This window comes from Lissotriton vulgaris, chromosome 4_1, assembly GCF_964263255.1.
Source record: "Lissotriton vulgaris chromosome 4_1, aLisVul1.2, whole genome shotgun sequence".
Lineage (NCBI taxonomy): Eukaryota > Metazoa > Chordata > Amphibia > Caudata > Salamandridae > Lissotriton > Lissotriton vulgaris.
Genome location: NC_141691.1, coordinates 1,080,550,946 through 1,080,578,910, shown reverse-complemented (window position 1 = coordinate 1,080,578,910; position 27,965 = coordinate 1,080,550,946). Strand labels below are relative to the sequence as shown.

General features: G+C 45.5%; 1 protein-coding gene across 1 annotated transcript in view; it reads right to left on the bottom strand.

Moving 5' to 3' along the window:
- Positions 1-27,965, bottom strand: part of TRIO (trio Rho guanine nucleotide exchange factor) — a 5,246,815-nt gene that overhangs the window by 2,201,413 nt on the left and 3,017,437 nt on the right. The window contains exons 33-34 of the mRNA XM_086965300.1: positions 22,186-22,285; positions 11,404-11,647 (exon numbers count right to left, since the gene is read on the bottom strand). Of these exons, the coding sequence (XP_086821426.1) occupies positions 11,404-11,647; positions 22,186-22,285 (344 nt within the window). The remainder of the gene's footprint in view (positions 1-11,403; positions 11,648-22,185; positions 22,286-27,965) is intronic.

Below are 27,965 nucleotides of genomic sequence, written 5' to 3'. Positions count from 1 at the left end.
TATCCAAACCCCATTTGTCTGTCGAGATGGACATTCATTTTAATAAGAAGATTGAGCAACTTGGATTGAATTGTTGTGGCACTGCAGTGGCAGGGGTCTGGTGAAAATGAATTGCCTTTTGTTCAAATCCTGCGATCTCCCAGAGGATTGCTGCTTTCTACGACCAGTGGGCCATGAACAGGACAATGCAGTACTGGACCTGAAAGGTTGATTATACGTTTAATAGGTCCATTGAGGCTAATGTTGAAACCCCTGTTGGAACTGTGGTCTAGGTGTATACAGCCCTCAAACTCTGCCCTGAAAGGACTGGAAACTGCATTGTTGCTTCGTTGCCAAGGATGTGGCAGTGTCTGTGTCTTTCTTTATAGATTAAAGGGTTTCATCTATATGACTGCCCAATAAACACTCGCCATCAAAAGGCATATCTAACACTTTGGCTTGAACCTCAGGACGGAAGCTAGTCACCTTCAGCCACCCCTGACGTATCACCACAGCTGCTCCTGCCATTTGACGAAAGGAAGTAGGAGAGATATCCGTTGCAATCACTATAATCTCAGTGGAAGCCCTCTCTCCTTCAACTAAGATCTCCCTTGCTTCCTTTTTTTTCTCTTCAGGAAGATGTTTTAGAAGTGAAGACAGGTCACGGCCACATCTGTCGGTCGTACCTCCCCATAATGGCCATAGCGTTGGAAGCGCTTATAGAAGTAGCCACCAGGGCGGAAAACCTTTTTCCGATGTTGTCTAGCCGGTGACCTTCTTTATCCGAAGGTGCAGAACACGGAGATGCCGGGCTTTTAGCTCATCTTTGTGCGGCCTGCATAATTACAGAATCCGGTCTAAGATGACCAATAAGGCATGAAGGAGAATAATCAGGGGCTTTGTACTTCTTGTCCAGCTTTGGTACCACCCCTTGGATAGAGGCTGGTGTCCTCATCAGTTTAAGAGCTTCTTGCCATAAGTAATTCACTATGGGAATTGCCCTAATGGATCGCTGAGTGTCTGGCTTAAAGTCAAACAAGAAACACTCAGTTTGTTTAACTGGCATAGACAGATCAAAGCGCTTCGATGCACGTTCCAGTAGTTCATGAAAGCTCGTGATGTCAGCTGGGGAGAGTCTGTTGGAGGAGGGATAGAAAATGATGGTGTGGGAACTATGGGGGCCGATTCACAAAACTAATATGGGACAAAATCCTAAACGTACTACTTTTGGTATTCACAGAAGGCACTTACGATTTTTGGTATTCACAGAATGCACTTACGACTCCTAACTTTACGTCCGTATTCGGGTCGGAATTTCGGCACCTGGACCATACTCTCCGCACCCGGATCGTACTCTCCGGCTAGGGCGTACTCTCCAGCTCAAGCCGTAATCTCTGGCTGGGGCCGGATAAAGTGTAATCAATAGGCTGGATTGCAATTTTTACATAAAGGAACATTAGGAATGAGTGATACTACATCATAACCCAGAAAAATGTTCTCCTTTGCATCATGGTACATGCAGTGCACAATTTGCGCTCCCCTCAGTGTTGACTGTGCAGTCAGCACTGTTATCTTATTTATTTCTATTAAAAATAATGTTGATCCTTTACACTATTTAAAAACTTTCAATATGTTGCTGATGTCATTAGCCAGGTAGTGATCCTTTCACACAAACACTATCCATGCTGTCATCTAATCTCTGTAGCACAACTTTGGCACAAAAAGGATAACACAGGCATTATCCTTGCATTTCTCAAAACCCATGCACTCATGCAATCACAGAGACACTATCCCTGCACTTATGCAATCACTAATGCTCTACCCATGTACTCATGCAATCATTCAAGCACTATTGTTGAACTCATTCATTCACCTCTAATATTATTTCTGCACTCATTCATTCAGTGATACACTACCCATGTGTAAGAAAGTGGCTCTGTATATACTGCACCAAAGTAAGGTTCAGTGTGAAGAGAGTCCACAGTACCCAGAGGTATGGCAGAGGTTAAAGCTAGATATAACCGTACTCTCTTAAGTGGTAGCTTGGTCGAGCAGTAAGGCAGTATCAGAGGACAGTGTTAAGTATTTGTTGTACACACTCAGCCAGCAAACGGTCTCACACACTTAAGAACTGGACTCTAGGCCAATTGTTTTGTATATAAAAACATATAGCTACTTTATTTTAGAACCACAGTAGCCATCATAAATACTTTCTCAGAATGAGATGTTGTTTTTGAAAACATTCAAATAGCAGTCGACTTTTAAATGCAATAGTTACAGTTGTTGCAATACGCAACACAAGTTTAAACACAAAATATCATTGAGCTCAATGGAGATTTTTAAGTAAATGCAATAATATCACTTTACAAATGTTTTTCTTACTCCTGGATACAGCCCTGGTGCATTTCCTGTAAACAGTTGAGAGAAATTGTTACGTTATACAGGCGATTTTTAAGGAATATTTGTAAGTTTGGAAAATTGACACAGAAGATTTTCTGGTAAAAACCAGGCAATGTATTCCTATGGAGGAAAATTGGGTTAACAGTAAATCACGGTTATAATTACTTTTTAGGTTCAGTGCTGGGCTGAAAGATACAGCACTGGGATCTCTCCTGATTGCAGGTGTGTAAATTCATTTTTGATGTTCCCGAAGATTTTTAAGGAATATTTGTAAGTTTGAAAAATCAACACTCAGAAGAAATTCTGAGTGAAACCCAGCCAATGGGCCAATATCGACAACTTAATTTGCAGGGACCTGAGGTGGTGCTGAAGAGGCGAGTCTCACCAGGGGGTGATTAACATGGCTGCCAGGGGCGATCCGGACAAATCTCGCCCAGGTCCTCGAGGTGGGCAAAATCGGTCCAATCCAATAAATTGGACAGGTATAGCATGCCTAAAGGATCTCTGGTGGAGATAAAAAAGGCTCAGACTCTGACTGGTGACTCTTCAGACGTGCAGCCGGAACTAACACTATTGGATGTGATGGCGGCCATCGAGGGAGTACAGGCTTCATTGGGGCATAAGATGGGATCTCTTGATGCCAAATTGGATACAGTCACAATAGAGGTCAATCTTATCTGTGCGGACCTCGCAAAAGCGAATGAGAAGGTTAAATCCTTGGACATAAAGACCACTAGCCTGGTGGATGAAATGGCGTAACTTCAGCAGGAGGTACGTGATCTTAAGGAATCCCGAACTTTGATGGATAGAAAGCTGGACGATTTTGAAGGGAGGGCCAGACAGAATAATATACGCATACTTGGGGTCCCTGAGAAGGCGGAGGATTCGGCGCCGGACCCCTTTGTCGAAGACATTATCTTTAATCATCTTAAACCCAAGGGACTGGGGAATTTCTTTACTGTCGAGCTAACTCACAGAGTGCCCGGAGGTAGACCCAAGCCCGGTGCCCCTCCCTGCCAGATGATTGCGAGGGTCCTGAATTTTAGAGACCACGATGCGATATTGCAGGCGACCCAGAAACAACGCCAAAGTTTCCTGCCGGTGAAGAAGAAATTGAGAGACAAGGGTCTGCGATATGGAATAATGTTCCCGGCGAGGATGAGAGTGGAGGCGAGGGGGAAGACATGGTTCTTCGATAAACCTGAGATGGCAGCAGATTGGATTGATTGTTTTCACTCACTGAGTCGTCGGAGAGGCATGATCAGGGGGTAGATGAAGACCAGCAGGTGGGCGAGTGAGAATGGAGGGTAGAAACGAGACACTGGGACAATGATCATTCTGGAGACTGTCCTCACTGTGAAATAGGGATATTGACGCGGTGCAGTGGAGGTCGGTCATGAACTTTGAAGTTAGACCAGTGCGCTTGCTTTTTGGGTGATATCTTGGGGGGCAGCCCGGAGAGATGAGGCAGTTCCGGAGGGAGTTGGGAGTAGGTAGCGGATCTAAGTTTATTTCCTAGGGCAGTAATTTTGTCATAGAAGGAGGAGGAAAATTCCACGCACGTTATTAGAGATTTAGAGGTTTCTTTGGAGATTTTACCCAGTTTGGTGTGTGAGCATTTTGAAGAGCTTGCAAGGTCTATTCTAGGCGTTCCCCAGTTCTGATCGGAAGAATTCTTTTTTTGAATAGAGGATGTTCCGATCATAGGCATTTCTGGTCTGGCATAGAAGTTTTAAATGGGAGGCTGAAGGGTGCTGTATCCAGTTTCTTTCTGTCTGCCAGAGGGTTCTCCTTTCATTGTTGAGGAATCCGATGAACCAGGGGTTTCTTTCTTTGATTTGGGTTCTTTTTAGTTTTAGCGGAGCAAGATCATCAAGAAAGTTAGATATAGTTGTGGTATAGTGTTCTGTGAGGTTGTTGACCATTGTGATATAGGGGGGGGGGAGGTCAATCTCGCAGCGTGCAGCAAGTTTCCCGGGATCAAGGTTCCTTGTGTCTCTAGCCCAACATTTTGGAATCTCAGGTTGCGGTACCCTTGTCTTGTGGGTGCCAGGTAAATGGAAGGTAATATCATGGTTATCAGACCAGTCGCAGGGGTCTATAGAGATAAGCTTGACTGCTGATTCCTTAGTAATGATCCAATCAAGTCAAGCCAAAACCACTTTAATCGATTAATTAAAATCATAAAAGATACAAATCCAACACTACAATACAATTCAGAAAATACAATTAAAACAATGAGGCTTGTTAAAACATATTATTGGGCATAATAAAAGAGACGTGAAATACAGTAAAAGAGGCAAGCAATCAGCAGTCCGAGCTGTTTAAATATCTCAATTTCCTCAAACGTACAGCTGCTACAAAGTAACTTGCGATATTAAAAATGTTCCAAGGATTATCCAGAAGTTGTAAATAAAGCAAAGCATGCTTAGCCTGGAAAAACCCATTTCCCTTTAACAGTGGAATTATAAATTTCATTCTAATTTCATAATAATGACCACGAAAAAAAAAGTGTAAAGTGTAAAGTGCATTGTGTCTTGCATAGAACTACCATCACAGTTACAGAGGGCTATATCCTCAGGCTTGCTCCATCCTTCATAAGATCCCAGTACAAAATGGATTAAGTTAAAACGAAATTTAGTTAACAGCAGGCGATGGAATGGCCTTGTAACCAACTTTAAATAGGGCTCAATAGAAGGTGCTCTCACATGAGGTTTTATTAGTTCCTCTTCCTCCCTTTCCAGGGTCCTTTGGGACAGGAAGTGTTCTTTCACCCATATGATATCCCCCTTCACAATATCGTCTGGGTTTTCATATAATTCTGGACGCCCAAGTTTCTCTAGCATTTTTTTTACATAAGATAACCACTGTATTTCATTTCCTTTTTCCCGCCTAAGACAATCTTTTAAAATCTATCAATTTAAAATTAAGTCTGGATTACGCCAGACTTTCAACCAAAAAATAAGGGGGGCCAAACTATTCTGGTCAGACACAAACCCTATCCCCAGTTCCTGATGGGTGGCAAAAGTGGGTGATGATTGGGGGATCGCTAACAGGGAGCGGAGAAATTTATTTTCTACCTTTTGAAGTTCATCTACGTGTTTATACCCCCATATGGCTGATCCATACAACGCTGCTGCCAAACATTTTGCTTTATAAATAGAAAGGACTGCTTCACAAGGCCTTCCCCCTAACCGCTGTGCAAAGCTTTGGACTGCTTGCGTTGATCTAGTTAGCGCAGCTTTTTTTACTAAAAACTGAGGGGCCCAAGAGCATCGTTCATCAAACATGACACCCAAATAGGTGAAAACCTTCACCCTTTTTAACTTCCGCCTCCTTACAGTAGAAAGTCCTTAATTTATTCTTACCTACCCCCAAGGCCATTGTGTGAGATTTTGCACTGTTTACCACCAGGTCCATGGAGTCCATGAACTCCTCGAAGGCATTCAACAACCTCTGTAGGCCTATCGGGGTGCGGGCTAATAAGACTGCGTCGTCCGTGTACAGGAGAACCGGGAGGGTACTGTCCCCTATACGCGGAACATCCAGGGTAGCAATGTCCAGGTGTTTGTCTAAAGCATTAACATATAAAGTGAATAAAAGAGGGGCCAGAATGCAGCCTTGTCGGACCCCTCTACCAGATTTAAAAAGTTGTGTGCAAGCTCCCTCTTGAGACATCCAAACTGACACTAGTAAATCCCTATGTAAGTCTGCAAGGAAATAAACCAGCAGGGATCGAAGCCCAAGTCTAATAAAAGCGTCCACAGCTTCGATCTATTGACTAGATCGAAAGCTGTGGAAAGATCCATGAAACATAAGTAGATTGACCCCTTAGAGGCTCTAGTATATTTTTGAGTTCACAGGCACAAATTTAAGCACTGGTCTTCTGTACTTCTTCCAGTTCTAAAGCCATATTGGCACTCAGACAAGATTCTGCTGTCAGTCACCCACTCTGACAATTTATATAGAATGACTTTGCCCAATATCTTAACGGCTAAATCTATTAACGAAATGGGCCTATAACATCTTGGGTCCCCTCTTTGCCCCTTTTTAAATACTGGAATGATGATGGAGTGGGCCCAAGATACAGGAAACCCTAAATTAACAGACGCATTAAAAACATTGTTAAAATTTTAGCGACCATTTTAGGGTTACTTTTATATAAGTCGGCAGGTACGCCGTCCGGGCCTGGGGCCTTATTACTTGAGGTCTCAATTATGGCACACTCCACATACTCACTATTAAACACTAATCTGGCCAACGGAGTGCTACTGGTATCAGTTACAAATGGTTCAAATAATTCTTTACTGGCATAAATGTTTTCGAAGTGGGTCAACTACTCCTTTACTGGAATATTAATTTCCAGAGGACCATTCTCTTCGCCTGTAAATAATGGGCTGTTTACAATTGACCAAAATGTAGCACTATCCCTAAGTACTTCATTATCCATCAGACTCTCCCAAGCCTTAGTTTTAATTTCATTTTTAAGTGTTAATATAATATAAAGGCTAATTATCATCAATTTGTTTCTAGGTTTGGTTTTCAGTGCTTTTATCAAATTTTGGTGGGCCTTTGAACATTTTGAGTCAAGCCATCATTTTAAATTATTAGGTTTAGGTCTGGGGGGGACGGTTAATTCCCGGGCGACCTGTTTGCAGATCGTTTCAAAAGCTACAATGATTTCCTCCCCCCGAGTGGAACAATCAGTACATTTTTGGATTTCGTCCTTAACCTTTATATTTAAACTATCAAAGAGATGTTCTGGTACTATTTTTGTTCATTTCAACCTTCTCGCCTGGTCTTGGGTTCTCACGTTGGTTGGAGCTTTATTAATTACAGTGGAGGCTGAAAATTCAAAACCATGATCTAGCTGTATTATCACCGGATTGTGGTCACTAAATGGGGAGTATACAGCGTTATAAAAAAATACATGCTTTAGTAGACCCGGAGATAGAAATATAAAATCAATGATCGTCTCACTTTCTCGGCCCTTAAATATTGTAACCCTCTCCCTAATGTCATAAAAACTAGGTTCATAGAGGTCAATAGATGCCAGAAGCTGTTCCAGAGCCTCCCCTTTCTGTGAGTGTTCAAAGTGGGGTAATGAAGCATGTGCAGGACCTTGGGATGCCTTTATACGGCAGTTAGATTTTCATAAATGTATGTTAAAATCCCCATAAGAATAAAATAAACAAAAGTGGTTTGCTGAGCTTTATAGGTTTCTAAAAAATGAATCAAATAACAAAGATGTTCATTGCAATACTCTCCCTCTTCCGTATTGTAAAAATGTATTATTAGGGTTTTGCAACTACTAAAAGAAGTGAACTCCACTGTAAGTAGATTTGGGGAGGAACAATCTAGTATGTTCACTGTACCCTTCAGTCTCACTGAGACAAGGAACATCAGCCCCCCTTTGCTCTCCTAGCAGGAGTTGGACGGGCTGGTTGCGAGTAGGTCTTGAAACCCTATACCCAAAAATCATTTTACTTGTCCCATGTCTCTTGAAAGGCGACGACCTCATGTGGGACTATAGATTTAAGCCAGTTTTGGTCGCCCCTTTTAGACAGTAGCCCTGCAATATTCCAGGTCATTAGTCGAAATTTATTTATATCCTCAATGCTATGGTCATTAACTGTGGGTAAAAGACAGGGCATCTCAGGATTGGGGCTTAGTCATTCAATATCATTAAGCTGAGACAAAGGCGAATACCTGTTGGATAAAACCGGAGAATACATTTTTCTGAGAGCCTGGGGGGACAAGGATTTGGGTAAGTTGGCATGGCTCATACTATTTACATCCGATCGATATTCCCTACCAGAGCTGTTATAGGGTCGCTGAGCAGTTGGACGGGGACTATTACTGGACCCAAAAACATTTATGAGGGGATCCCTGACCCTTTTTATCGGAGGATAAAAAATAACCTAAAGGGACTGCCCTGATTTTCCCCTCTTCACTCTTCAGATCAGAGGCGTCCCACAGTAATCGCGGCGGATGACTCAGATTATTAAAATTTACTACAACGCAATCACCTTTGATTTCCTTTTGTGTACTCCCCAACCACCCCACCCGTCTTGCCATTATACTATTTGCAGAGATTTCGGAGCCTTCCGAACAGTTATGGTTGCACCATTTTTTTGTGTTAACTAAAAGAGTCTCTGTAGACTCACAGACTCCCTCTGCTAACGGGGGGATCCCTACTAGTATTACCACCAAAGGGGCTGCTTCTGGGGGAAGATTAATTAGCAATTTTACTCCTTAGTTGGGGCTCTGTATGAGCCACCTGGCGCCTAGCTGAGTCTAGCCCATTTTGCAAGACACTCTTTCTGGGATCACAAGTCTGCGGGACCTCCTCCTTATTTGGGACTTTAGACCCCCCAATCACCCTTAGTCCCTGTCTCATATTATCAGGTACCTGGAGACCACATGACCCTTTACTTGAGGCTTGGGTTCCCAGTTTCATGGAGTTGGGTTTGTGGTAACCTTGGGGAGACCCATGTGGATGATCACAACCTGAAACACAATCCTGCAGATTTATAGCCGCATTAATTTGCTCACATTTATTAACAAGGCTTGCAACACAGGTGTTCAAAGTATCCATGATATCCTTTGCTATGCTAGTAAGGACCTGCTCCAGTCGCGTTGTAAAAAAGTCCTCCACCATGTCCCGTATGGTGGACTCTATATTACTTGTTACTACTTGATCTTCAGGCAGTTCAGGTTTTTTAGGGTCTATTTTCCGCTTATACCCTCCCTTCTGAGCCTTTTTTTGTGCAGGTCTCTGAATCTTAATTTGGCCTTTATCTGCTGAGGACTGGATAAATGAACTGCTAGGGCCATTCTTTGCAGGGCAAACATCTTGAGCCGCAATACCCACAGGGGCAGTTTCCTTTATCTCCTTATGATTAGAAATAATTACCAGTGGCTCCAAAGGGACATGGTTCTCTGTAATAGTCTCCACGTTGGGAATAGCTGGTATTAAAGTGGTAGTTTGAACCAGCCCAAGTTCCCTTTCGGCGGATTCGATTTCAGATGTTAAAGCCCCAACAGCTGAGGTCAAGTAGGAAATGATAGTAGATGCCTTCCTAGGGACTTTAGCCTTAACTCCCCCCTGTTCCTGTGAGGTATGTAGTTTTCGCTTACCCATGATTGAAGCTCACGGCAAAGGGGGGTGGTAAAACCCGGCCTCCTCTGGCCACTGATGGACACAGATGGCCCGCCCTTTTCCCGAGCTTAGCCCGGCGCCGCCCGCGGGCGGGAGGCGTTCCGCTATTTATTAGCGCCTCCGGGCGCAGCCAGTGACGTCCCAGGTGCGCCTCTCGGTCCTGGGGCACCTGGGAGATGGAGTCCCTCACTGAGAGGGGGAGAGCTGTGCTGTCCCTGCCGTTGCCCTCACGGCGCTCTGGTGGAAGGTTGGCGGTCTGTGGAGCCGCTGTGCACTGTCGTTGCCCTCACGGCGTGTGTGCCTCCAAGGAATGTAGCCCCCACTGAGCGCTCGGCACTCCGCTGTTTATTAGCGCCTCCGGGCGCAGCCAGTGACGTTCCAGATTTGCCGCTCGGCCCTGGGGCACCTGGGAGATGGAGTCCCTCACTGCGAGGGGGAGAGCTGTGCTGTCCCTGCCGTTGCCCTCATGGCGCTCTGGTGGAAGGTTGGCGGTCTGTGGAGCCGCTGTGCACTGCCGTTGCCCTCATGGCGTGTGTGCCTCCAAGGAATGTAGCCCCAATCCAATCTAGAGCGGCACCATTCGAGTGTGTTGGAAGTGTTCAGGCTTAGATAAGGGAGTGGTCAGCCAGGAAGTCTTTGATGGTGTAGACTTGAGGGTCCATTAGGTCGTTCCAGTGCAGATTGAAGTCACCAAGGAAAATGTCTTTAGAATTGGAAGAAACCTTGGCTGTGATGATTTCCATGAGGTGGTCAGTGAAGGTGTCATTCATGCCTGGGGGGTGGTGAAAGATGTGCAGTCTGCACAGTAGAATGGCGTTTCTGTATATGGAGAGTGCAAGGTATTCGTAAGAGTCTGTGGGATCTGCCAGAAGTTCAGTTACAAGGAGGTTAGAGCAGTAGATGCAAACAATATCTCCCCATTTTTTATTTTTTTTGATTGCCTGTCCAGCCTTGCGATATTAGAGTCGGGCGGAATTAAGAGGTCTAGGCAGGGAGTTGAGGATTCATTGAACCAAGATTTGGTCAGGATTGCTAAGTCACATTTTTGGATCAGGATGAGATCTGCGACATCAGCAGTGGCAGTTAATTAAGAGGCCGGACAGAGGTGGACGGGGTGTGTGCAGTGAGTTGGGGCGGAAATGGGTACTTGGGCTAGGTTGTTATAAGTAACTCCTCTGTTGCGGAGTGTAGCTGATCTGTTAGGGTTGATTGCAACCGTATGGATAGCGTGTTTATCACTTAAGTCCAGTGGACTTGGGGTTTCAGGGGGAAGATTTGTAGGTAAGGAGGAGGGCTAGAATTTTCTCCTCCGAGAGGTGGCAGGGCTGCTTGCTAGGGTGAATGTTTCTCAGGGATAGCAGTAACAGGGGATGGAGGAGCTCGTGAGAGGGGGAGGCAAGTAGAGTTCTGCTGGAGCTTGAAGTTCGAGAAGAAGAGTTCGGTGAGGTGAAGGATGTTCTTTAGTTCCAGAATGGAATTACGGATGCTCTGAGTTAGTTTGGCTGCTCTGTGGTGAAGAGTTTCAATATCCATAAATGAGGGAAGAGCTTGCGGGAAGGAGGTCAATGGTTTGGGAACGGTTCTGTTGGCATGAGCTAGTAGCATGGTAGTGGGGCTAGGTCGACCTAGGTCATAAAACCGTAGAGGAGTGGTTTATGTTGTTATCTAATAACCTGCACTGTAGTTGATTGATCATTGATTTTGGTGGACACAAACAGTGAAAATTATTTTAAAAAAATAATATCATCATTAAAAAAAGAACCAGAATGTAACATCATGAAAATTAAACCTTGCTGTATCAGACATTTTGATGAAGGCATCTTTAACAAAGCATATCAGAAACAGAATTTAACTGTTTTTACCTTTGTGGTTAAAGATTCCTTCCATCTCCATGCTACTTCTGGAGTGAGCAATACAGAGAGAGCTACAGGGAACCATTCCTTCTCCTGCTGGCGATCTATCTGTGGTTCGAACTAGGCACCAATCTGGCTTATCAGGTGGCCTTTCAAGAACTTCCAGAGTCTGACCACGACGGATGGTTAATTCATTGTTGCTGCATGCCGTAAAATCATGGATAACCACAGTCAGCTCACACCCACCAGATAACTAGGAGAAAAAAAAATCAACAAGTTCTGAATCCATACACATAGATGTTAGCGCCAGGACACTCTGTTGATTTACAGTGTGCTCGACAAATACTTACACATATAGTGTAAATGTATATATGTATGCACACATGCAGAATGATGTGAAAAAGAAAAGCACAAGCACTTAAAATTCTATTGCATTAAAGAACAAGTTACTTACCTTCGGTAACACATTATCTGGTAGAGACAATATCTAGTTGCAGATTCCTTACCTTTGAATTTCTCAGGCTTCAGACCGGATCCAGAAACGTTTTGTATGAGCAGTACCATGCGTGCTGTTGGGTGGCTCCATCCGGCTACACGTGCTCCCACCAGTGTCGTTGCCGTAGGTCCTGACTTCGCGGTAACCTATATAGGCGCCATCCAGATGTGCAGCGTTAGTTCCCTTTCACTGTTTCCATGCCAGGGAGTGTTTGAAAAGTTTCAGCACTCCTTCCATCATCTCCTTGTGTTTGCTTTGTTCACCCTAAGTTGGCAGTGTATGAACAGACTTGGGTCACTTACTCACTTTGCCACTGGATTCAAGCTAGTCTGGCTAATGAAGGGTGTTACCAACAAACCGGTCCCAGGATGCTTGTTTCCGGTTCAAGAAAGATCTGGCTTGGCAGTTCCGGCTGACTGTTCACATGAGGCACAGGGTCAAGAATAATTTGCATATAGCTGGGCCTGAACTGAGGTGGCAAAGTGAGCTAAAGAATGATGATGGATTCAACCCAGATCTGTGACTGGGGGTGAGTATCTGAAAAGTTTCAGCGCTCCATCCATCATCTCCTTGTGTTTGCCAAAAGTCCATATGCCTGCCAGTACTTCCAATTACAGGCCTGGGTCACTATCAATGGGCACCAGGTGGAGTCTCTGAGAGACCCAGGAGCCAGTATGACTACTGTGAAGAGTCAGCTGGTGTCCTCAAAGCAGATTATCCCTAAAACATTCCACAAAGTCAAAGTCGCAGACAATCGTGAAAGCCATCTACAGGTAGCTCAGGCTCCCCCTTCGAGTGAAAAGGGGGGGGATGTCATCTCAGGTTCCTTGAAAGTAGTTGTGAGACCTGTCATGTCTGTTGATTTCTGTTAGCCAATGTCCTGGAGCACACTGCCTGGAGTCAGGTACAGCTCAAGCCGCACTAGGGGATGCAGGAATTGCCTAAGTGGGTTTGTATGACTGCACAGTCCCTGGCTGCCCATGAAGGGCGTCAAGGGCCTCTAGAGCCTAGAATAATGGCCCAACCGGCTGCCAAGAAAGAGAGGGGCATGGGAAATCAGCCCCGGCGCTTACCACGGGCAAGGTTGACAGAACACCTGAGGATATGACCTCCCAACAAACTTGGGAGAACATTGCCACCCGGGTGACCTGGCTGAGCTTGCTGGTTGTTAAGTTGAGGGTGGGCCCATCAGGAAGGAAATCTGCAAGAGTGCTCCACTTTTGGAGGGCTTGAGGCAGCAAGTCGAAGTAAGGCTGCATGTGACATCTCTAGGGATCACCTGATATAATGAGAGAATGACCTATATAGTGAGCCTATAGCTCCGGGTTCTGGGTCAGTCTATGTGCTGGTGGTACTTCAGAGTTACAGGACCGTCCTACTGGCTTTGGCTCATGATATACCCCTGGCACAACATCTAGGGTGAGATAAGACATTTGCCAGGTTTGTTGCCCACTTTTATTGGCCCTGGATGAAGATGGCCTCAGATGTATTCTGTAGGTCCTGGCCCACCTGCCAGGCTAGTGGGAAATCAGGGAAATTGCACAAAGCTCCCTTGACCCCATTATCGGTCATTGGCACTTCCTTTGAAGGTGTTGGCATCATTGGACCCTTGGAACCCAAGAGAGCCTTAGGGAAAAGGTTTGCCCTAATGTTGGTGGGACCTTGCCACTTACTACCCAGAGGCCACCCCTCTGAAGTCTGTGACTGCACCCATGGTGGCCAGAGCTCTGATGGCGATTTTTACCTGTGTGGGGTTCCCCAAAGAGGTAGTGTCTGACTGAGGCGCTAACTTCATGTCAGAGGACATGAAATTCATGTGGGATGAGTGTGAGATAACCTACAAATTTACCATACCCATCACCTCCATACCAAGATTCTTCTGAAGAGGTTCAACAAGACCGTGAAAGGGATGATAATGTGTCTGCATGAGACCTAAGTGGGATGTCCTCCTCCCAGGCCTTCTCTCTGCCAACAGGAAGTTCCACAGAAAGGAGTAGGGTTTAGCCCCTAAAACTGCTCAATGGCTACCCTGTTAGGGGACCTCTGAGCCTTGTGAGGGAGGTGTGGGAGCAAGCTGCCAGGGAACCTTCCAGGATGTGGTCAGCTACATGCTGGCCCTACGCCACCAGAAGCATCACTTCTAGAAAAATGAAAAAAACAACTTTAAGGCCACCAAGAGAATATGAAGCTCTGGTACGACCAGAAGGCCACTCTGGTGGGGTATTAACCTGTCCAGAAAGTATGGGTCATGGAGCCTGTGGATCCCAGAGCTCTCCAGGATCACTGGATGTGCCAAAGAGTGAAAGGGGGAGTCCACCTACCTGGTGGATCTCCAGATACCGAGGAACCACTTAAGGGTGCTCCATTTGAATCGCCTCAAACCTCACTTCGAAAGGTCCAAAGTGAGCATGCTCCTGATAACAGATGAAGGATTGAAGGAGGAGAGCGAGCCTCTCCTTGGCCTCTTATCTTTCCAGGAACATGATGGGTCAGTGGAAGGTGTCAACTTCTCTTCTACTCTGACCGCAGACCATTTACTGGAACAGTTTGCCTCATTATTCTCCTTCACCCCTGGGCCCACACACCTGTGTGTCCATGATGTGGACACTGGAGACTGCCCAACTGTGAAGAACAAAATGTACTTGTTGTAAGACAGGGTGAGAGCCAGTATGAAGGAGGAGGTCTCCAAGATTCTAGTGTTAGGCATGATTGAGCCTTACAACAGTCCCAGGGCCAGCCCTGTGGTGCTGGTACCGAAACATGCCCCACTGGGTACCACTCCAGAACTCTCAGTGGGATACTAAAAAAACCTGCAATATTTTATAATATGTTTGAATCCGTAAAGGTTGAAGAAGCAGAGAGAGCCTGCAATTCGCTAATCCTCCTGGCCAATGAAAGTACAAAAACGCTACAAAACATCCCATGACTGAAATTGCTGTAGGGGAGAAGTCATAAAGTACATTTACACAGAATTTAACTCTCAATCACAGCTATAAAGGGCTTTGGGATAAATCTATTCTGCAACTCTTTAGGAAATCTAACCACTAAAAGAAGCTTAAATACAGAGTCCCTTCTCAAGCAAGTGGAGAGTAAATTTGTAAATAATACAAATAACTTGCATCACAAAAACTGAGAACAGGGACCACCTATTGCAAATAAGCTGCTCGCAAAGAAAGGCTGCTAACTTTACCAAAAACCTCCAGAGGAAGGTGAAAACCATCAAAAGTCAAGCTTTCCAGAGCCAAGCATGAAGACCAGAGTCTTGAGATCTGGATATAACTCTTTTCCCCTCTCTTAAGATATTAAATCTTTCCTCTGAGAAAGAGGTCAGGACTTGCAGATGTGCAGGCGAAGAAAATCAAATACAAGAGTTGATAACCTCAATCTAGGGCACTTAAACATACTCTTTCCCATTTTAATACCTTCTTTTATATTGCTTTTATTGAGTTTTCTTCAACAGTACAAACAATTGCAATATAACATTACTGAACTAGATAGTACAATGATTTCATTACAAGTCATTAGATAATACACTGCAGTGATCGTGCCACAAACATCTGTTAAAACACATTTATTTTCAGCCAGAGTACAAATAGTTACCCTGCTTCTCCCAATTCTTATTTATACCAAATTCATTTCTACTCTTTTAACTTGTGTACGTTTCAAGTGACGGGAAAAAGGCACAATAAGGTCACAACAAACTACTACATATAAGTTATCAAATATATACAATGTACACGTCTCTACACAAACATTTAAATCACACTCATATATATCATACATTACATATCCACAATATATACAACATAAAACATATACAAATATCAAAAACGAATGGATCAATAATTAGTTCCCTTACTGCGAACAAAACAAACAGAGCGTACTCTCTTGATTCAGAGTAATACACTTTAAGGTGGTCCCTATAGCGCTTGAGGGGTGACACCTCAAAAGTTATTAAAGTGGCGCTTTATTTCTTCCTCGCAACTCTAAATGGTGGGACTCCTTTGTAAATGTTGACGCTGGTGCAGTCGCGTTTCAGCCAGAGGTTCCTTTTGGCTTCATCAAGACAGGGGATTCTGTATTTCTGAATGGAGTATGCGCTCTCTTGAAAAAAACACACACACGGCTATCAGGAACCTATCCCACTGGCGCCTGGCCAACAATGGCCAGTGGGCCCTTGCAACGCTGTATTCCACTTATAGAATGTATGATACAGTCAACGATCCAATCAAAGAAAGACTTGCGAGGATACAAACATTCAATATCTGTAGCCACGCGGTCCCGTCACAAACACTCAGTACCAAAGAATGCGGAGGCGGAAAGAAGGCGGGCCACGTGAGGGTTTGCTCGATGTGAAAAGCAATGACAACTTTTGGCAAAAAGGATGGACGGGTTAGGAGCACAACCTTGTCCGGATGGACAGATAGAAAAGAGGTTTACATGAAAGAGCCTGGAGCTCACTCACTTGCCCAGCGGAGGTGATGGCAACCAGGAAAGCAGTCTTTATAGTTAAGAGACGTAGAGGACAATTGTGAAGCGGCTCAAAGGGGGCGCACATCAAGTATGTAAGAACCAGATTCAAGTCCCACTGTGGCATCACAAAAAGAATAGAAGAGAAAAGGTGAGTAATGCCTTTGAGGGATCTATTTACAACAGGGGACTTGAAAAGAGAGGGCTGATCAGGGACCCTGCAAAAGGCTGAAATAGCAGGAAGGTAGCCCTTGATAGGGCCCAGAGCAGAGCCCTGCTGGGCCAAAGAAAGAAAGAACAGAAGACCTTTCGAAAGACTGGCAGAAAGAGGATCTACAGCCTTTGCTGTGCACCATGCCACAAATTTGTTCCACCTGCAGGCGTACACCAACTTAGTGGAGTTCCGTCTGGCCGCCAGAACAACATCACAAACTTCAGGAGGCAAGTCAAAAGGAATCAATTGCAGCTGCTCAATCTCCACGCAAGGAGGTGGAGACCGGACAGGTTTGGGTGGAGGACCGTCCCCTGCTGCTGCGAAAGAAGGTCCTCCCTTAGAGGCAGTCGAATTGAGGGATCGATTGTCATACGGAGTAGCTCGGGATACCATACTCTTTGAGCCCAGTCTGGAGTCACAAGAATGACTTGGGCCCGGTCTCGCCTGATCTTCTTCAGCACTCTGGATAGACGTGGTATAGGCGGGAAGGCGTACAACAGACCGCAACTCCACACGCAACAAAAAGCGTCGCCTAGCAAGTGCCGCCTTTGAAATTCAAACATGCAGAACTGCTGACACTGCGCGTTCTCTTCGGTGGCGAATAGATCTAACCAAGGCTCTTCCCACTGTTGAAAGAGACCATGCTCCACGTCCGAGTGAAGACGCCATTCGTGATCCATCATGCACCTGCGACTGAGATCGTCCGCCCTGGCGTTCAGTGAACCTGCCAGGTGTTGAACCACCAGGGAAATGCCCTGATGATCCAGCCATGTCTGGAGGCGCAGAGCATAGGGTGCACAACCCCACCCTGCCCTGGTTGTTGCAATACCACATGGCAATGGTATTGTCCGTGAACACCTGCACTACTCTACCCCAGACAGAGGGAAGGAATGCCTTCAGTGCAAGTCGGATCGCCCGAAGCTCCAGAAGGTTGATATGGAGCCAGGAATCCACCGGAGACCAGAGGCCTCTGATCTCCACCTCTCCCATGTGACTGCCCCATCCCAGGAGTAACGCATCCGTCACCACTGCCATTCACCCAGTGCCAGTTTCTGAGCCACCACTGCAACTGTCTTGCAGTGCCCTCCAAGATCTGGATGGACTCGGACATGGTCCCTTGGTGTCATGACCACTGGAACTTCAGGTCCCACTGCAGAGCCCACATATGCCACCTGGCATGATCGACCAGCAGGATGCAGGAGACCATGAGGCCCAGCAGCTTCGGGGTCAGCCTGACCAAAACCCAGGAATCAGAGCCTGAATATCCTGGGCTCGATGTTCGGGAGGATAGACCCAAAGGAGCGTCGTATCCAGAACCGCTCCGATGAAGAGGAGCTTCTGAGAGGGAATCAGGTGCGACTTCGGCACCTTGATGGAGAACCCCAGCAAATGCAGGAGGTTGGCCGTAGACTGGAGATGGGACACGACTGCCTGGAGCGATCCCGCCTTCAGCAGCTAGACGTCCAGATGAGGGAAGACTGGAACCCCATATCTGTGCAGATAAGCTGTGACCACCGCCATCACTTTCCTGAACACCCAAGGGGCGCTGGTAAGGCCAAAAGGGAGCATGGTAAACTGAAAGTGCTCCTGGACTACTGTAAACCAGAGGTATCGCCAGTGGGCTGGCAGGACGGGATCATGGAAATATGCACCCTGCAAATCCAACTCTACCATCTAGTCTCCAGGGTCGAGGGCAGACAGGACCTGAGCCAGAGTTAGCATCTTGAACTTCTCTTTCCGGAGGAAGTGATTGACGTTCTGGAGGTCTAAGATAGGAGGCAGGCCCTTGTCCTTCTTGGGCACCAGAAAGTAGTGGGAATAACAACCACAACCTACTTCTGGCGCAGGAACGTGCTCGATTACCCCCTTGGCCGAGAGGGCCACAACTTCCTGTTTGGGAAATGCCAACTGATCCCCCGCCATATGGTGGTATTGGGGTGGCATGGCTGGAGGGGTAGTCTTGAAGGGAAGGGAGTAGCCCCTTCAGACTATTTGTAAAACCCACCTGTCCGTAGTGATGGTGCACCAGTGGGGGAGGTGATGGCAAATCCTTCCGTCCACTTGCCTTTGATGAGCCTGAAAAACCGAACTAGGAAGGTTTGGAGGCAGTGGAGGCCGGGGTGGAGGTGGACTGACCCGCTCGCTGGCCCCGTGACCTGCCTCTGCGGGTCCCACATCCGCGGCTGCGCTGAGACTGTTGCTGCTGCAGCCTGTGGCTCCGAAGCGAATGTGTTGGGGCGCCCCTTACGTGGTCACAAAAGGAGCTAAAAGCAGAAGGCGGAGGAGGCCGGGGGGCCGAAAGGCCCAATGACTTGACCGTAGCTCGTGAGTCCTTGAAGCGCTCCAACGCAATAACTGCCTTGTTGCCCAAAAGGCAAATGCCATCAAAGGGCATGTCCATGAGAGTGTTCTGGACATCCCCCGAGAAGCCAGAAGTCCTCAGCCAGGCGTGGCGGCAGAGCACCACTGTTGGGGAAATCGCCCTGCCCAGTAAGTTGGCGTGTCAAGGCCACATGGTATTGTGAACTTTGCTTCATCTCTCCCTTCAGCAATAGCTTTGGAGAGCACTGTCCGGGTCTCCTCCGGACACTGAGGCATCACCTGTGCCACTGTATCCCACACAGAGTGGAATAACGACCAAGAGGCAAGCGGTGTTCACAAACCGCAGCCCTGAACTGGCGGAAGAAAAAATCTTCTTCCCAAATTGTTCCAGTCTCTTGGATTCCCTATCCAGAGGTGCGGTAGGGAAGGTGCTTTGGAACGTAGAGGCTTGGACAACCAAGCTCCCTGGGGTGGGATGTTGGGAGAGGGAAAGTGCCACCACCCGCACCCGCAATGAAGCTTCTTCGACTTCTTGTGATGCTTTGTCTTACCTGACCCCGAGTGCAAAGACTTCGATCCCGACGAACGATGTTGATGGCTCCGCGACTGGACCCTCGACCTCCCACAGGACCAGGACCAGGACCTTGAACAGCGCGGAGCCAACTTCAAGCAACAAAGACATTTGTGTGGAGAGACAGGCGAAGGATTAGAACCTATGGGTGAAGGTCACTCCAGAAATAGTAGACTGTAACCTTGTTTTATCAACTGTCGCAGCCATTGATCCAAAGTAATCTTCAGCCATTTCGGCAATAAAATAGCCTCTTGTATTCTACAGTAGCAAGATAATAAAACCCCAGTAAGTCGAAGAGTGGTTTTCCGGCTGAAGGGGTTCAGGTTGGTGAAGGACCCGTGCAAGCCTTTTTCAGTACCACAACTTTTTGCTTGCTCAAGAACTGCTGAGGAACCTAAAGTTATTGCTGTTTTCTGCCAAATGGTGTGCATACCCCCAGAAATGTGTGATATGTGCTAAACTTCCTAGATGGGGAAGACAGTCCTAGTGCACTTGCTGTTAACCACCATTGCTTAAGCTTTTGCCTTTTCTCAAACTAGATGAAGTCCTTCAAAAGGTATGTGAGAAAATTGGGTTGGTACAGCTGAAAAAATACCTGTTGTATGCATCCATGAGTGTCTCCTCAGAATAACAGAAGACACCACTAAGTAAGCCACAGCATCGACATTTCCCAGACCCTTCTACATCATTTTGCATCCACGCTATCAGGCAATAATTTATTCAAGGGGTTTTTATGTGCCCTGCAGAAGATGTAACCTGCAACAAAGCATGTGTATAATGTGCCAGAAGGTAAATAGTATTCCTGTATGTCTTGTAATTCCAAGCTCCCAGATGCCATGATTTTTTATTCAAAAGAGTATAACTTATTTCTGACTCCTATACAATTAGTGCTTCCTTACCTGGTAGGATTTCTTAAGTCAAATATTTTCCTGGTTATTTCTCTGTGAAAGAACACAAATACTGTTGTTTCCTAAAAAGGTTTACAGTTAGCGTCTCAGCAACATTCCTGATCATTGCTGTATAATTACATAATGAACCAGCTCCGTGATAGCAGGTCCCTGTGGATTTTGAAAATTCACCTCAGGGCACATGTCTAGTCCACTTGCATCCCTCAGGGCTGATGAGTCTCAAAGGGAGGAGGCACAAAACCTGTATCTGAAGCATCAGAGGAATCCTATTATGAAGGATTTTACAACGTAATGCACCAAAATTCCATCACAAATGTTCTTGCATCCAGTGGAAATCTATTTCTGAAGCAATTTTGAAAAAGCTTAAAAAATGCTGCTCTTTATGTAATTCTTCGGCTCTTTTTTAAGAAAAAGACAGAATCTCATCATCTCCAGGGCTGCTCTGTGTTGAAGACAATACAAATGGGTCATTGGATATCTGAATCACTGGATTTGAAACTGTCTGTACACCAATTACAGCTTGGAACCGATTTAGGATGATCTACCAAAAGTGCTGACATCAGGACTGAAGTCAAAGCGTTAACAGTCAACACCACAGACTATGTCACAACCTGTTTGGCAGCGAACAAAGACATCTCAGAGGGAGGCAAGGCACAATTTTTGATCATAGCCACTTTAATTCCTTCAATCTGCAAGGAAGGAGTACCAGCACTTGGACTGGCTAAAGAGCAGGGAATGGCTCAGAAAATAGTTTTAAGGGTCATGCTCCCCATCGCTTTCATTTCTTATCCTGGTGCTTGTCAATTCTCATGTTTCCTGTGCTTGAAAGTTAGACATATTGACCTAGTAATTAATAAGAATCTGTTCTTTGATCTGAAATGCAAGCCTCAATGTGAGGACAAAATCCACATCACACCAAGTCCTTTATGGGGCATCTTGTCACTAACAGCTTAACCCAAAATGTCATAATCCTTTCCAAGATATACAGACATGAAAAATTAGGATCAATTGCAAAAATCTGCCTCCTTTAAATCTTTAGGATTAAATCACAAAGACTTGGGTAGCGACAATGTCAAATAATACAAATCTTTCCAAAATCCTTGAAAATTTTTGAAAACTGTTTTAAGTATTTACCTGATCCAAATATGCACCTGTTGATGGTGTGAAAAATAGGAACTGACATTAGCAGAACACCTGTCTTTGTATGGCAAGTCAGTACTGGTTGAGTAGCAAGAAACCCATGACAACGCTGGGCCGAATACAGAGAAACTGGTAATGGTGAGTGCTATGTCAAAAGTACCATATCAGCCTGGCTTCAAGTAATTTATCTGTAAAAGTTAATATCCCTTGGGAATATTTCTTCTTGAGATTTTATAACCCATACAGTAGTAGAAATGACCTTTGGATGACCGAAACGTTCTAGTTCACAAAACACTGCATATTGATTACCAAGATGCCATCTTAACTGATGTAAAAAACACTGTGATGAAATATTGTACATGCCTTTTATACTGTTATGAACGTTTGGTCAAAGAACAGTTCTGGAAATTAAACCTCTTAAGATAACATCTGGAAAAGCCAGAAGTCCAAGGTATGTCTTAAAGGTCCATAGTTAATTCTAAGGATGAGAAACAGGACAACTATGGCCTAACAAACTGAAAAAGGAAAACAACAAAAAAAAGTTTAGCCGTAAAATCAATTATACAATTTCTTGTATAATGTGCAGGGATGGTAAAACTCTATATAAAGTATTTCACTTCATAAGAAAACATACAATAGTCACAAGGGCAATCAGAAGCTTTTAGCTTACCTTATCACTGTCCAGAGTGTTCTGTGAGGTGTGTGAGGCAATGGAAATTGTGTCAGGCTGACTACTAGCATCCCCTTGGCTATCCATGTCCTCGCAATCTCTTAAAAAGAAACGTGAGACAAATGTGTAAGTAGAAAAATTAGAAGGCATGTCAAGAATGGGACAGCTCTAATGCTTTTAGGCCTTGATTACAGCGCAATAGTAAGAAAAGGTTTCTGACTTTTGGAAAGGCTCTTACTGTTTGTTGGGACATGAATATCCCTTCCATGGTAAATAAGCCTCTTCCACTTCCCTGAGTGCCGAACAACATGAACATCTCTTATTCAGATTTTTATTTTTCCCATGGTGTCACACTAATGGAGTGTGTGCGCAGAGGCCTAAGTGAGACCGAGAAAATACGAGGTCCAGGACTTGTTGTGTTACCTTGGACAGGCCCCCCCAAATGTGCCATCATAGAGGAGTACTTTCCCTGATCTGGGTTTAACACAAAGTGATAGTGAAAGGAGCATTACATTTTGCAAATTCTTAAGATAAACAGACATATTTATCTGTGTCAGTAAGAGTGTGGCCCACAAGCCCTTCTTGTGTAAAGTTCTGCTTTTATGTGTACCTCAGACCCTTGAGCTGACTGTGAGATGTTGGCCTGGTATATGCTGTCCACTAGTTATAGTGGGCACCTTGTACCAGTCCAAGCAACCCTTAATGATGATTAGGTTAAAGACAACCTTTATTGATAGCTATCCTAGTGGTAGCTATGGAGAGCAGCCTGCAGGCTAAGTCTCGAAGAAATATAAAGCAGCTTAGTTTACCAGATTATAACCTCCTGAATGACCAAATGAAAGGAGAACCACACAAGGTATATATAAAATATATGTATTTATTACTAAACACTCTCTACTAACCTCTTTATGAGATCAGAGAACAAGGCACACAATATTACAGTACTAGAACAACAGTAAATAGCACAATACAAAGCTGGCTCCAGGGGGAGACCGGACCATATACTAAGAAAGTGGTATAACAACCATGACTTGACTAGACACAGTGCCTAGAGCACGTAGAATCGCTGGGAACCCAAGGAACCAACCAAGGTAGTGACAAAGGGGACCCACCGTGGACATGTGTGGTGTGACAACACAGCCGCAAGCTCCGTACAATCCTATGAGAACGTCGCAGTTCGAATTTTAAGGATTAAGGACAATTGGGAGAGGACTTTGAGCAAACCCTTTCAAACTTAGAAGATTCTAAGGCCAGCACCCATAAGAGCACCGGCGTACTCGTGTTACCTAACCCAGGGAAGCCGGGTGCATAGGTGTCAATGGTGTCGGGAATCTTTGTCGTTTTCAATGGCGTGATGCTGCAAAGTGCTGCTGCCATGAAGTGAAATAGTGTCCGGTGTGATCCAAGCCTGGATCTGAGATGAGAAGAACCTGAAAGCAGAGGGGACAGAGTCTGGGTCAATTCAGGATGACCAAAGGCTGGGTAGACGAATGCCCACCGATGTTGGGTGCTTCTGGTGAGTTGAAGCAATGCTCGACTCTGCAGCCAAGGGGACCAGGAGATGTTGACGATGACCAAAATCCGAAGGTGAGCTGTCCCACGAAGGAAGTCGAGTGCTGGGGGGTCAGTGTTCGGATGGAACAGCAACAAGCCTTGGCAACTACAACCCAAGCGGTCAGAGGAAATCAGCATCGGTGAGGACCAGCAAGGTCCTGGGGACTCTCCAAGCAAAGGAGAGTCAGGGCACGTTTGGAGCAACCAGGAAAGCCCACGGAAAGTTAAAGTCACCTTCACAGGGACCCACAGGCCAACCGACCAGGGATAGCGAAGGGACCTCAAGAGGAATCACAAAATACCAGCCCACAGAACACTCGTGGAGTGTAGGACGGTAATATTCGGTGGAAACACTGTTCGGGGTCAGGACTACAAGTACCCCAAAGCACAGCCTCAGGGGTTGCCAGAATGCATATGCTGCGCAAAAGAGCACTGTGCACAGGGGATCGGGTTGCTCGGTCCCCACGAGGGATATAGGCCTCAGAATTGCTGAGAGCACAGATCAACCTCTGAGACCTCGGGAACCAACCTCCTATGTTGCAGAAATCTTCGGTGTCCTCAGGAGCTTTGGAGATTTAAACCGGTCAGATGCGTGGTGGTGCTTGCTTAGCAGGGGAGTAACTCCTTTACTCCAAGGGAGATTCTTCAGTCATCCAGCGTCGTGCAGATCGTCGAAGTATTTGGTTTCTGTAGCAGATTCAGTCCAGGTAAAATCTAAAGTTCTGTAGTCAGGGGTTCCTACTTTATACCCAAGGAAAGAGTGGGACAAACTCTGGGGACCCACCTATGGGAGGGTCAGGTGAGAGGGGTGGCTACACCCATATCCTTTGTCCAGTTTCGTGCCAGAGCAGGGGCCCATCACCCCTGCAACCGGTTTGAGCTGGACTATACACAGTGACACCAAATGTGCCCCCAGTGCAGACATCAAAGCACTCTTGGAGTGCACCCACCCAGCCCCAATACACTAAAGCCTATCTGGGAGGTGGTTACACCTCCCTGTGACAGGACACCTATTGTCAAGCCTTCCCCTGCCGGAGTTTCGTCCAGCAGCAGTAGGGCAGACTCGTGTCTGTGGCTGGCAGCATCCATCTTGTGATGGCAGGGTCGAGAAAGCTGATACCGGGTGTACCGGTGTTGTCATATTTCTCCCTCTAGGAGGGTGGAATCATACCTCCCCAGCCAGTTACTGATGGGGAGGTATGATTCCAAGGTGTTTGACACCAAACACGACATGTTTCCTTGCTGCCGTTTTAAAGTTAGCATTTACCGCAAGGTTATAATGCATTCAAGAGTATATGGTTGGCTGCATCACAGAACAACCCCGGAGAATAGATTCCGAAGGCTGCAGATGGGCTCTGCTCATGCATGAGTACCCTCTCACACAAAACCCAGCACCCTGTCATCAGGATTGATATGGCCTGCCATAGGGGTGACTGATAGCTTTATATGTGCAGTGATATAAGGTAGATATAGTAAACCTATATCTAAGTAAGGGGTGCATGCACCACCTTACACAGCCTGCAGTAGCAGACCTGTTGTGTCATGTTGAATCGTCTCCCAGGGGTGGCATAATACATGCTGAAGCCACTGAGAGGCCTATGGGGTACCTATGCCCTTGGTATATAGTATACCATATACTAGGGACTTATAAGGGTACCCCAGAATCCAATCTGGAGTGTACCTAAAGTACATGCAATCAATTTATAGGAGACAGCATCTAGGCTGGGGTCCTGGATAGCTGGATCCCAGCCAGACTAAGTCGAAAACAGAAGTGGGGTTAACTGTAAGAAGCAGATCCTACTCTACTACACTGACACTCTGTGTAAATGCCAAGTGCATGGTGATACAAGTGTGATACCAGAACTCTATGTGTGTACGAGTGACTATTGAAACCAGTGGGATTCTATTTTAGATACCCATGGTTTAGCATTTCACAAGTTGGAGGATAATTACAGTTTCCATACAGAGTTGAACCGTATTTCCTGTATTCCTTTGGCTGGGCTTCCAGACACTTAAGTGATGACAATGGAGACCTTGAGCAAGTCCATTGGGACTTAGTTAACAAGGGGCTGCTGATTAATTCCCATTAAGCACTGCCATTTGGGTAAGGTCATGGGTGAAATGTTTGGTTGTAGATAGATAGATAGATAGATAGATAGATAGATAGATAGATAGATAGATAGACAGACAGATAGATAGATAGATAGATAGATAGATAGATAGATAGATAGATAGATAGATAGATAGATAGATAGATAGATAGATAGATAGATAGATAGATAGATAGATAGATAGATAGATAGATAGGATAGATTTTTTTACTTGTTTCAGTCCGAAGGTCATACCAGTAAATTACAACAAACAAAAATTAAAAAGGAAAACATTACAATTTTCACCTACAAATATACAAACTTTTATTAGTTAAGACTTAAAAGTAATATGTCTAAACTGTTTGTTTAAAAGTTTAATGTCATAGGATGCATATAGTAATGAATTGGGCAAAGCAAAGGGCAAAGGGCGGACCTGTACACGCCCAGGGTCGGCTGGGCCACCCCTCTAAGGTTCACCTTTTTTTTCTTCAACTTTTATCAAATGTCACCCGACTATCAGTAATAATGAATTTGTTCAATTTACCTCTCAGTGAGTTCTTTCTAAAAGTTATACTGGGATTTCTGGCCAAAATATTATTGGATTCTGTCTGACAGCTGGCCACTGCCTCTGCCTCATCGGGACCACAAGATCCAGGTCCCAACAAGGCACAGAGTCGCCGTTGTCACCAGAAGCTCAAAGAAGTGCTATAAAAATCATTGTGGGCTCCCACAACGCAGTAAGCTTGTCTGTCTGACAGCCAGCCACTGTCTCTGCCTTATCGGGACCACAAAATCCAGGTCCCAACACGGCATGGAGCCACCGTCGTCACTAGAAGCACCAGGAGGCACCATGAAAATCATGGCAGGCTCCTGCGTTGCGGGACGTGCGCAGACTTGCCGGGCGATGCCTGGGCCAAAGGAGGGCCCGTCTGTGCCCGGAGGAGGCTGGGCTGGGCACAGATGATTATTTGGCAGCATTTAATTTTGTACAGGCCGTTCGGCAGTCAAGGGTCAACTAGTGTAGTTAAAGTGCATTGAGGACATTGGCCACTGGACATTGATGCAATCTTTGAAGACTTATGGACAGAGTGTTACGCTTATTATTATAATTGGCATCTTTGGGGCTAGAATGGGAAAGAGAAAATCCTTGGAGGGAGGCATGGGTGACGGTCAAAAAAAGAAGGGGAAAAAGAAAGGCCCAGGTCCTACTAATGATTCTGGGGGTGGTGTAATGGATAGAATAGACAGCATATTATCAGGATGTGAGGGCCTCTTGGACTCCTTACTCTCTGATACGACACTCAGGAATAGCACACAGTCGGTCCCACGTAGTGAACTATGTAAAGGGTATATACCAGATATGTTTAAAAAGCCAATCAGCATGATCCCTTCTTCCAAACTTTTGAGAGAACCCCAGGCAAGTGATATAGTAGAGGGTGCTCCCCAGCATCAATCAGATTCCTGGAAAACCCTGGCCATTTTTCCCTGTAGTAACAGGGTTTCTACCCTGCTAGACCATCCAGATTTATCCGCAACTCTTCCCCACAATATGACACAGGTATATAGTGCGGGCATGGAAGGTACAGAAAGTGACATATATTATAACGTCGGGGGTCCGATGAAACTGGTGAAGGCAGTAATAGCAGTATAGCACCTGATGTTAAGAGTTGAGCAACCAAGTAGGCTCACAGAGGACTAATTTCAAAGATTTCAAAGATCAGTTTCCACTTGGCTAATAGCCCTAATGAATGACTATATTGCCCTGACACTTCCTCACTACCAATTGGTGGAAAACCTTGTGAATTTTGATATTCGCACCAAACACCTCACCTGCTCTAACATTAGATTTAAATACAACCCCCCTGAGTTGGACACGTATTCCAGTTTGTCACCACTAAGGGAGGTAGATTGAAGGTTACCCTCACACGCTGGTGCCCCTATGGAACAAATAATACAAACATCAGCCAGCTATAGTGAAGATCTTGTAGAACCAACTCCATCACTAACTATGACAAGAAATACACCCACAACACTCCCTCATTGGCAGGAAGGAGGGACAGTAGAAAAAAAACCAACTAGAGGGAGTTAACAGGCAGATTACACCTCATTCCATCTCACCAAGGCTAGCCGTAATGT